At 52.5% G+C, this 11,776-nt stretch overlaps 1 protein-coding gene across 4 annotated transcripts in view; it reads right to left on the bottom strand.

The window, feature by feature from the left end:
- The window catches only part of PFKFB3 (6-phosphofructo-2-kinase/fructose-2,6-biphosphatase 3), an 86,171-nt gene extending 74,959 nt beyond the window's left edge, over positions 1-11,212 (bottom strand). For 3 of the 4 annotated variants that reach the window (XM_017513207.1, XM_017513210.1, XM_017513209.1), the window contains exon 1: positions 11,003-11,212. In XM_017513207.1, the coding sequence (XP_017368696.1) occupies positions 11,003-11,018 (16 nt within the window). In that variant the 5' untranslated portion in view covers positions 11,019-11,212. Of the gene's footprint in view, positions 1-5,059; positions 5,091-11,002 lie in introns of those variants that run through there. The other variant, XM_017513208.2, reaches the window with a different exon arrangement.
- Between the last annotated feature and the right edge of the window lie 564 nt (positions 11,213-11,776).

Below are 11,776 nucleotides of genomic sequence, written 5' to 3'. Positions count from 1 at the left end.
GGAGGCTGAGGCAGGAGAATCACCTGAACCCGGGAGGAGGAGGTTGCAGTAAACCGAGATTTTGCCATTGCACTCCAGCCCAGGCAACAAGAGCAAAACTCCATCTCAAAAAAAAAAATCCCCCTAACACCACTCCAGGCAGGGGGACCTTGCAGAGCCCCTGAGTCCTGAGTCTTGAGTGTTTGAGCAACAGAAGGAAGAGCCCAAATGAGGTCAGATGCTGTGGCTCATGCCTGTAATTCCAGCACTTTGGGAGGCCAAGGCAGGTGGAAGAATTGCTTGAGTCTAGGAGTTCAAGACCAGCCTGGGCAAGATGGCAAGACCTCATCTCTATTAAAAAAAAAAAAAAAATAGCCAGCATGGTGACATACACCTGAAGTCACAGCAACTGGGGAGGCTGAGGTGGGGGAATCATTTGAGCCTGAGAGGTCAGAGCTACAGTGAGCCACTGCACTCCAGCCTAGGTGGCAAAGCAAGACCCTGTTTCAAAAAATAAATCAATAAAAAGTGTCTTACCATATCTAATGTTTTTGTTTTTTGTTCTTTTAAATTGAAATGGAGTCTTGATCTCTCACCCAGGTTGGAGTGCAGTGGTGAAATCTCAGCTCACTGCAACCTCCACCTCCTGGGTTCAAGTGATTCCCATGCCAGCCTCCCAAGTAGCTGGGATTACAGGCGCCTTCCACCACCCCTGGCTAATTTTTGTATTTCTAGTAGAAACAGGGTTTCACCACGATCTTGACCTCCCGACCTCAAGTGATCTGCCCACCTCGGTCTCCCAAAGTACTGGGATTACAGGTGAGAGCCATGGCACCGGTCCGTTTTGCGATTTTCAACAGTTATTGACAATATTGAGAGCTGCTGTCTATTTGAGTGTATCTTATTTGCATATTGCCTTGTGTGAATATACTAAGAATAATTTATTCTCCTAAGTGCATTTGCGCCATATAAAGGTTTTTCTATGAGTGTGCTGCTATGAACATGACTGTGTGAGCCTCAGTTCTTCTCAGTGACCAGCAATAACAGGAGTGCCTTTGCTGGTTTTAGAGCATGTGGGTTCGTTTGTTTGTTTGTTTGTTTTTTGAGTCAGAGTCTCGCTCTGCCACCCAGGCTGGAGTGCAGTGGCATGGCAATCTTGGCTCACTGCAGCCTCCACCTCCCGAGTTCAAGCGATTCTACTGCCTCAGCCTCCAGAGTAGCTGGGACTACAGGTATGTGCCATCACACCTGGCTAATTTGTATTTTTAGTAGAGACAGAGTTTCACCATGTTGACCAGGCTGGTCTTGAACTCCTGATCTCAGGTGATCTGCCCGCCTCGGCCTCCCAAAATTCTGGGATTACAGGTGTGAGCTATTGCACCCGGCCAAAGCATGTGAATTTCAACCTTACACCAAAGAAAAGACCAAACTGCCTCAAAGGCACTTGTGCTACTTATAGGCCCACCAGCAGTGTGTGAGGGGCTCCTGTGGTCCACATTCTCACGACGCTTAAAGCCATCAGACTTCTTCATTTCTACCAGTCACATAGAGTGAAGCCTGTCTGCGTTTTGGTCTCAATCTGCATTTTCCTGATCACTAAAGCAGTGAAGTTTCTTTATTTCCTTTTGTTACACATTGCCTGACTCTTAAAAGTCTTTCCCGGTCATTCCATGACTTATAGAAGCCAGAGAAAAGAACACAGTCACAGAGAAACAATGGACTGCCTGCTTACTCAGTCAAGTCGGTTCTTCCGTATAGCGGATTAGGATTTACTGTTACGCCATGTGTTACATATTACTCATTCAAAAATGAATTTTCAAAAGTTTTATAAGCTTAAGAAGTCAATTTCCTATAAAGCAGCCGTGACAGCATGACCTTTTGCTTCACTGAAGTCATAAAGGAAAGCTTTTCTATAATCCAGGATTTGAACAAAACATGACTTCAGCCTGAAGTGGCTTCCCTTTGTCATTCTCCATTTATAAACAGGACCCGGGAAATGGTGTGACAACAGCAGAGGGTATCCTTGGGGGACCACACGCTGACTCATTTATTATAAACAGAGGACATTTGGCTTCTAGAATATTTTCACTAAAGACACAAGCTATTTACAGATTCAGATTCCTTTGCTGTTATTATGAGGCAGCAAGTTGATGACAAAATCCTTGTTTCCGTTTTCTAACAAGTCTGTTTGGCAGATTTGCTTTTTTACATTTATTTTTTTTCAGATGGATTCTTGCTCTATTGCCCAGGCTGGAGTGTAGTGGCATAATCTTGGCTCACTGCAACCTCTACCTCTTAGGATCAAGCAATTCTCCTGCCTCAGCCTCCCAAGTAGCTGAGACTACAGGTGCCTGCCAGAATTGCTTTAAAAAGATAATTTGGGCCAGGCACGGTGGCTCACAACTGTTATCCCAGCACTTTGGGAGGTACAGGCAGGCAGATCACTTGAGGTCAGGAGTTCTAGACTAGCCTGGCCACCATGGAGAAACCCCATCTCTACTAAAACTACAAAAATTAGCCGGGCGTGGTGGTGGTGGGCACCTGTAATCCCAGCTGCTCGGGAGGCTGAGGCAGGAGAATCACTTAAAATCTGGGAGGCAGAGTTGCGGTGCATGACAGCCTAGGCAGCAGAGCGAGACTCCGTCTCAAAATAAATAAATCAATAAAAATTAATTAATTAATTAAAAAGAGAATTTGCTCTTCTTTGGAGGCTGGGCGTGGTGACACACGCCTATAATCCCAGCACTTTGGGAGGCCAAGGTGGGAGACCAGCTTGGATGACACAGGGAGACTTTGTCTCTACAAAAAGTTTAAAAAAAAAAGCTGTGTTTGGATCACAAGAACTATGGGGGGAAAAAAAGCAGAGTGTGGTGGTGGGTATCTGTGGTCTCAGGTACTCAGGATGCTGAAGCAAGAGGATCGCTTGAGCCTGGGAGGTGGAGGCTGCAGTGAGCCATGACCATGCCACTGCGCTCCAGCCTGGGAGACAGATCACGACCCTGTCTCTAAAAATAAACATGCAGCTGAGTGTGGTGGCTCACACCTGTAATCCCAGCACTTTGGGAGGGCAAGATGGGTGGATCACAAAGTCAGGAGATCGAGACCATCCTGGCTAACACGGTGAAACCCTGTCTCTACTAAAAATAAAAATAAATAGCCGGGCGCGGTGGCTCAAGCCTGTAATCCCAGCACTTTGGGAGGCCGAGGCGGGTGGATCACGAGGTCAAGAGATCGAGACCATCCTGGTCAACACGGTGAAACCCCGTCTCTACTAAAAATACAAAAAATTAGCTGGGCATGGTGGTGCGTGCCTGTAATCCCAGCTACTCAGGAGGCTGAGGCAGGAGAATTGCCTGAACCCAGGAGGCGGAGGTTGCGGTGAGCCGAGATCGCGCCATTGCACTCCAGCCTGGGTAACAAGAGCGAAACTCCGTCCCAAAAAAAAATAAATAAAATAAAATAAAATAAAAATAAAAATAAAAATAAATAAATAAATAAATAGCCAGGCATGGTGTCACACATCTGTAGTCCCAGCTACTCAGGAGCCTGAGGAGGAGAATTGCTTGAACCCAGGAGATGGAGGTTGCAGTGATCTGAGATCACGCCACTATACTCCAGCCTAGCCAACAGAGCGAGACTTCATCTCAAAAAAAATAAATAAATAAAAATAAAAGAAAAATACACACACTTATATGTACGTATATATATACTATCTCTTTCTTGGGAGCTAAGCAGTGGGTAACACACAGACACACAGAGTGGCATAGTCATTGGAGACTCCAAAAGGCAGGAGGGCGGTGGGAGGTGAGGGTTCAGAATTGCCGATTCCGTGTCTGCACGCAGAAAATCTGCACTAGTGCCTCCTACACATATCGCCATTTTAAGAAAGAAAAATATCTTCCAAAGTTTCAAGCCAGTAGCCCAGGGCCATAAAGTGAACTTTCTTATTCTTTCTTTTTGTGTTCAAACACGAATGATGTTTTTTCATCTATTTGTCTAAAATGAGGCCTTTTCTACTGAATTTCTTCAGCCCTCCTTTATTTGTGTGTTCAGAATGTTCCATGTGCAAACGTCCCAGAGGGATTTGGTCCATGCAGGTGGCTGGTTATCGGGGTGCCTTCCACCCTCCTGCCAGACGCTTCCTCCCCTGGCTCAGGAAACCTGCATGGCGGGTCAGAGGCTCCACAGCAGCCGACGGGTACATTCCCCAGCAGGGTCTCTGCCTCACCCGGACCACCCGGCACTTGTAGCAGGACCGGGAGTCACACTAGAGCCTGGCTGTAGGAAGCGTTCCAGGCATCACCTCCCACCGCAGAGCCTGGGAAGGGAGCTGTCCGGCTCCCCAGCCTCTGCAGTGGGAGCTGATGCCCGGAAAAGGCAACTCAAAAGAGTGGGTCACCACCCATTAGTGGCCTTGAAATCAATTTACTGGAATAAGAGCAGAAATAAGCCCAGAATCTTTCTTAATGAAATGGAACAGACTAGAAAACGTCGGCATGTACAGTATTGTCTGAGGATAAGTATAGTTTCAGCACATTTTTTGTGCAGGCTTCAAGGCAGAAACTATCAAATCAGAATTTCTGGGGCATCAGGCTTTTTTTTTTTTTTTTGAAGCTCCCCAGTGAATTCTAATGTGCAGCCAGGAATAAGAGCTGCAGGAGTGAGGTTCTGTCCTTCCGAGAAACGCGGCATCCCCACCGCGGCTGTGAGCCAGAGCCAGCGCCTGCCGCCCGGCAGTCACATCACCACAGCCTTTCCCTGAAGTCCGCTGCATCAAACAGGTCTATCCCACGCCTAGGCAAGAGCTTCCTCTTTCTCGCTTCCTTTTGAAAGCCCACACTTCTCGAGGGGTACCCTCCGGACTTCCTGTTCGCCCCTGGCTGCCTGATGGGATCTTTCTCGCTCCTGTGGCTGGACAAGCCTGCAGGATGACTTGGGCAGCCTCAGGGGAGGACTTTCGGAATCTGATCGCCAGGGGTCAGTATCTCAAGCAGACAGTCAGGACGCCAGACCAGTCACCCCTGGTGAAGAAAGCACAGCTGTCACCCCTCAAGCCGCAGTAGCACCCCAGCATCCTCACCTGTGCAAGGGGCCATGGCCTCTGGGAAATCTGCTCCTTGCTCCCCTGGCTGAGTACTGGGGCATACCGGATCTCACTTTCTGACAAGCGAGCGTTGACACCCAGGCCAGGGGAAGCGTGTTTTTCAGCTGTCACGTCAAAGCACCTTCCGGAGCCATGGCTGGAGACGCTACTTGCGGAAGTGGCACGACGACCAAACCCCTCTGCTCTTCACACACCTGTGGCTGCCCCAACCAGAACCTCAACGTCCCTGGGGCCAGCTCCTCAGGTCAGACCTGCACGAGAGATGCCACCAAGAGTCATGTACACTGCAGGGGGGACCTATGGTGAGTGGGACAGTGTTCCACAAACTGGGCTCCCTTCCCCTGTCCCTGTCCCTGCTGTCCTGGTCCACGTCCTAACCGCCCAGCTGGAGTCATGGAACTGTTCCTCTGCAGGTATGAAGGATAGGCACTCTCTGGTTTTTGTTGTTATTGTTGCCGTTTTGAGCAGGAGTCTGGCTCTGTTGGTTGAGCTGGAGTCAGGCTGGAATGCCGTGGCACGATCTTGGCTCACTGCAACCTCCCCCTCCCAAATTCAAGTGATTCTCCTGCCTCAGCCTCCCAAGTAGCTGGACTACAGGCACCCTCCACCACACCTGGCTAATTTTTTGTACTTTTAGTACAAAAGTACGGGCTTTCACCATGTTGGTCAGGCTGGTCTCAAACTCTTGACATCAAATGATCCACCTGCCTCAGGCTCCCAAAGTGCTGGAATTACAGGCGTGAGCCTCCACGCCCAGCCTGATAGGCAATTTTTGTATTCTTTATAATTTCCTGCGTTTTCCAAGTAGCCTAGAGTTGAACATATAAAGAAAGCACTAGGGCCTGGTGTGATGGCTCATGCCTGTAATCCCAGCACTTTGGAAGGCGAAGGTGAGCGGATCACAAGGTCAAGAGATCGAGACCATCCTGGCCAACATGGTGAAACCCCGACTCTACTAAAAATACAAAAATTAGCTGGGCACGGTGGCACACGCCTGTGGTCCCAGGTACTCCTGAGGCTGAGGCGGAAAAATCACTTGAACCCAGGAGGCAAAGGTTGCAGTGAGCTGAGATTGCATCACTGCACTCCAGCCTGGCGACAGAGCAAGGCTGCTTTTCAAAAAAAAGAAAGAAAGAAAGCAGTAGGACTTCCAACTTTTGAAATTAATTAAACCTTTTCCTCTGACTGCTATGCACAGTCATTCTTTCATGATATACAGGAAAAAAGACCTGCTGCTAGGTGACTTGAAGGATTATTTGTCCAGGAGCCACCTGAAAGACCCACGGACCCATGATCGCTACAGCCTGACATCAGAGTCAGAAGGTTCCAAGCTGTCTTAATAGGAGAGAATCTAGAATGTGCATTCAAGAGCTTGGATCCCCACACTGACATTTTTGGTCCATAAATTTCAGCCCTGGAGTCAAAGCTAAAGGAGCGCATAGCCTGGAGAATTCAAGGTCATGGCCTCCCCATTTGCCACTTGCCTGAAAACTTGGCCAGCCTCTGACCTGGAGATGCAGGGAGATACCAGGTCGTGTGCCCAGGACAAAGTCTTTGGAGGATAAAGGTGCAGGCGGAATTAATTCCTTTGGCTTCCTGCAGCCGACTTAGCCAGGAAGCCTGGGGGCTGGAGACTCCGTGTGTGTGACAAGCATCCAAGCGATTAGGAAGCATCGATCTCCAATTAGAGAGGATCTCAGCTCACCCCCTTCTTTGACAGATGGGTAAACTGAGGCCAGGTGCTTTTAAGTGGTTTCTATGAAGGGCCCCTGCTTCAGGCAGCCCGAAGCATAACCCCCACTGCCTATGCCTTCCTACCTGAGCAGCTTCCAGAACTGTCCCCTGCAGCAAAGGCTCTGTATACATGACCACAGTCCTGCAGAATGAGCGGAGGGAATGCTCTCCGTGTGCAGATGCTCAGAAAGCCATGATGTTGAGGGCCAGGAGGTAGTGGGTGGATGAAGAGACTTGAGGCTCTGGCCTCAGACCACGCCCTCCCTGGGGCACGCCCTCCCTGCCCACTGTCCCCCATCGATCGCCTGGGTCCTCCCCACCCTTCCCATGCCTCTCCTGTGACTCTGTGGCTTCTTTCCCCATGTCCGTCTTATCCAGTTTCATCTACGTACAAATACTGGGATGGACGGGAGGACAGTGTAATTGGGTTTCCAGCCTGAGAGGCATCCACAGCAGATGCTGAGACAATAGGAAGACCACTGTGTCTGTGCTGGGACCACAAGTTCACGCCAGCACCCCCAGCTGATTTTTAAATTTTTAGGTAGAGACAGGGTCTGGCTATGTTGTCTAGGCTGCTCTCAAATTCCTGGCCTTAAGTGATCCTCCCACCTCAGCCTCACAAAGTGCTGGGGTTACAGGCATGAGCCACCACACTGGCTCATCTATTCTGTTTTTAAGAAGAGAAGTTCTTGCAGAGGAAGAACTGCCCCAGCGTCCCTCCACTGTGGTTCCCAAAGTTAATCATGATATCCATGACTTCCTCTCCATGTCCAGCTGAAGGGCTTCCTGCCTCTTTTTCTTCTCATGAATTTCTTTTGTTTCACATCAAGACACGAACTTCTCCTTCGTCTAGACAGATTGGCCAAAGACGCAGACCTTCCTCCCGCTCCGACCACCGTCACCCTGGAGACCCACCAGGAAGAGCTGTGAGTCCTGAACTCAATGCTCACACCATCCTTCCCCCACCTGGACCGAGACTGCTGCTGTCAGCTGTAGCTCCAGCCTCACGCTGAGCATAGGGGACACGGCCCAGATGCAGCCACCACCCCCCTGATACGGTTCCTGCCTGCCACATGCCATGACACTGGGATCCATGTCGGGCAGGTAGAATATGAGGTCTAAGTCCCTCTGGCTCCATTCTAGCCAGGACCATGGCCTGTGTGACAGTCCAGGAGGTCAGCCAGTGCCATGCCTCCTCAATGCAGAGTTCAGCCTCCTCAGGTAGGGCTCCTGCTGGGAACGGCTCTGCATTGGACTCCCCTCCCAGGCACGTGCTGGAGAGCACCACAGATGGGCTCCAGGGAGGAGACACTGTATCTTTATGTTCAGCTGGTACCTGGCGTGTGCTGGTACATAGCAAGTACTCAATCTAGAGAATGAATGAATGAATGGTGGGCGTGGCATACAACCACTCACCTTTCCCGTGACTACATTCAGTAGCCATCCACTAGTTCCTCCCATAAATGAGGGACAGGATCAGCACCTAAGATCTTTGGTTGCTGCTCTGTTGTCCCCTCAAGACCCTCTCTCCTCCAAAGGAGAAGCCCACCCAGCTCCATGTCCCAGCAGGTTTTCCTCTATGGACCACACTGTCAGGCTCCCCGGCTCTCTGGCTGCCAAAGCTGTGAGATCAGAGGGAGGAAGGAGTGAGGTCTGGGTGGGGATTCACCCAGCTCCCTCTCTGCAGGCTACACTCTGCCTGTCCGCTCTGATAGAGCTCAGCTTGACATTTCCAACCTAGAGATGCCAATGCCCAGGGCTCTGCACTATCTCATCTGGTTTTCCCATCACCAAACCTTCCCATCATTAAACTCCTCTACTTGCCCATTACCCACCGGGCCCCTGATGGAGCTGATCCCAAAGTCTGAAGCTTGTCAAGAGGCAGAAGCACAGCCTGGGGAGGGAACCCACAGCTGTCCCTGCCCGGCTTCCAGCCCGCAGAGGACGCCTTCTCTAGATGGCTTCTCTTGGTTTGGGAGGAGAGCGGTAAAGTCTTTTCATTTCCCAATTTTTAAATTACTTTTCTGAATAGTTAACACATTCAGATGGCTCAAGGATCAAAAAATAAAGAAAAGTAGCTGCACCGCCGTCTCCTGCAGCTCCGACAGTGCAGGGTTGAGGTGCCATGCTGTCCCTCACAGGACGTCCTTGATCCCTCCAAGCAGCTTCAGACCACCACTCCGAACCAAATCCGGCTACGCCCTAGCTCCCTGAAGTTCCCACTTGCTGTGCTTGTTTCTAAGTGACAGCTCCCACCTGCAGCAACTGGAGAAGCTCTGTCTAGATGAAGTCTCCAAGAGCCTGTGCCCTGGCTCACACCGGAGCGTCTGGAAAATGCAGGCAGCGCTTATGCCAAGCAAGACCGTTTCTTACACCTAGGGGACTCCAGGAAGTAGCATCTGCCAAATAGGAGGGTAACTTTTGCCCTCTTCAGGCAGCAAGGTCTCTTCAGATTAAACAACAATAACAATAACCAACAAAACCAAAGCTTACCTTGGTTGGCAGTTTGCAAATGTTTTGTCCTGTGTGATCTAATTGTGCACTAAGATATATTGTCATAGGTAAAATCTTCATGTGCAAACAATACATTAGCAGCTTGGCTATTTAATACCTTGCCGCATAAGGCACCCTACTGAGCGCCCTGACAAGTAAACAGAAGTCTGTCCCTTTTAGGAGTTTGCCAACCAGAGCCCACAGTGACAAAGTGGGCAGAAGTGATGAAATCTGAGATAAATTATTGTCCCCTGAAGTTAATGAGTGGGGGAGGGACTCTTAGAGCCTCCGGAGAACCCAGAGAGTCCAGGTGGCCGCATCAGACCTGGATTAACGGAGACACGGAGGACAGTGGCTGTGGGACTAAACGTGTCCCTCTGACGCTGACAGAGGAGTGGCAGAGCCCCTGCTTGCTGTCTGTCACCTTCCTTCTGGCCTCCTTCCCCATCTCCCCACCCCAACAGGACAGGAGAGTAGCCAGCCCCTTCGGCCAGGAGCTCACGCTCATAGCTAGGCACACTCTGTTTGAAAGACAAGTCCAGGACAGCCTCTAGGCAACCGGAACCCCACGCTGGCCATTCCTCTGAGTTATGAGAGAAGAGAGGCAGGAGGGTGGGTGCGGGAAGGGGAAGACGGCACGGCACAGGGCCAGTGCCTGGGGAGGCCAGGCTGCCCCCTCTTCAGTCCCCAACGACCTCAGTGTCCCCAGGTCGCAGTGGTGGAGTCTTGGGTCTTGAGTGACAATCATCACCAACCAACCCAAACAGAAGGCTCAGGGATCACACAGCTCTGATTTGAAAGTCAAATCGATGCCCCCCTCCCCACACTTCTGCAGCTCCCCATCTCTCCCGCGGCTTCCAGCTGAGAGTGGCCCAGAGCTCTGGGCAGTGCTGGGCCTCCACCACCCGACCTGTAAACCGGAGTCGAGTGCGCTGGGACCCCCCCGGGGCCAGCAGGGGCCATGGGGTAGCCGGGCCTTTCTGGCAGTCCCGGCACGCAGGGCGGAGAAGACAGAGGGCAGCCCCTGCAGGAGGGGCCGGGCCGCGCTCGTCAGCGGGCCTGGGTTTGCTTTCCTGAGAGGGGCTCCCAGCCGTCACTATTCATGTGCCGGTTTTGCTCAGGAGGCAGCTGAGGCTGGGCGCTGAAAAGACTTCCCTGGGGTCAGAGGACTGGAGGGGCAGAGGCGGGACCCAGGCCCGAGCTGCCTCTCACTGTGCCCCCGAGCGCGCCGCGCCCACCCTCGGGACCCCGTGCCCCGCCGCCCTGCGAGTCTCTCCGGGTCCCGGGCCCTGGTCTATCCGCGACTCGTGGCTGGTGCGCAGCGGCACTAGGGAATTCACCGCAAGTGCCGCCCCCGGTTCGGGCACGTGGTGGCGGCCGTGTAGTCGCCAGCGGGGACGCACGGGACTGGAGGAGATAGCGCAGGTCTGGAGGGACAATGCGGGGCTGCAGAGGAGACGCGAGGCGGGAGGGAGACGCGCGGGACCGGAGGAGACAGTGCGGATCTGTAGGGACCCGCGGGGCCGACGGCACCAGGCGGCGCGCGTCTCGCTTGGCTCCAGCCCGCACTGCCACAGCCCGGGCGCTCAGGGCTTCCGCGCCGGGCGGGGACCCAAGGCTCCGGCACCCACAGGCGGCCGTGCAGGTCCCCGCGCGCGCTGTGGGCGTGGGCCGCGTCACCGGGACTCCTACCTTTCCTGAAGGGCATCGCGCCGGGGGAGCTCCCCGCGGGGCCGGCCCGCGACACCCAGGCAGGACGACGTCCAGGCGGCAGCCCCGCGGCTCGGGGCGCCTGCGGGCGGCGGGGCGGGCGAGGGAGGGGAAAGGGACATATTTGGTCAAAGCCTGGCGCGTCACGGCGCGGAGGAGGATCCGCGGCTAGGCAGGAAGCGCGGGGCGGCGCCAGCCTTGCGCTCTGGGCGCCCTCGGGCTGTTAGGGGAAGCTTGGGCGGGGGCTGGGTCGCCTTGTCCCGCCCTGGTCCCCCCCACCCCCAGTCCCGCAGGGGCGGCCCGCAGCCCCCCAGACGCGGAACCTGTCGGCCCTGGAGCTGCCGCCTGCCTTTGCGGACTCCACGGGACCGGGGAAGATTGGTGAGAGAAGAAAGCAACTCCTCTTTTTGCGCCTTCGGGCTGTTCGGGCCATCCTTCCCGAAGGACCGGACTTGGGGAAATTTCATCCCGCTTTTACGTTTATGTCCTATGGGCACAGGGGACACGCTCAAATAAGCAGCTGACTCAAATTGAACAAACTGGAATTGTGTTTTTTTCTTTTTTCTTTCTTTTTTTTTCTTTTTCTCTTTTTTTTTTTTTTTTTTTTTTTTTTTTTTTTTTTTTTTTTTTTTTTTTTTTTTTTTTGAGACCTGATCTCACTCTGTTGCCCAGGCTGGAATGCAGTGATGCGATCATAGCTCACTGCAGCCTCAACCTCCCCAGGCTCAGCCCATCCTCCCGCTTCAGCCTCCCGAG

The sequence above is a fragment of the Cebus imitator genome, unplaced genomic scaffold, assembly GCF_001604975.1.
Source record: "Cebus imitator isolate Cc_AM_T3 unplaced genomic scaffold, Cebus_imitator-1.0 Scaffold487, whole genome shotgun sequence".
Taxonomy (NCBI): Eukaryota; Metazoa; Chordata; class Mammalia; order Primates; family Cebidae; genus Cebus; species Cebus imitator.
This window is presented reverse-complemented; position numbering and strand designations above follow the sequence as displayed.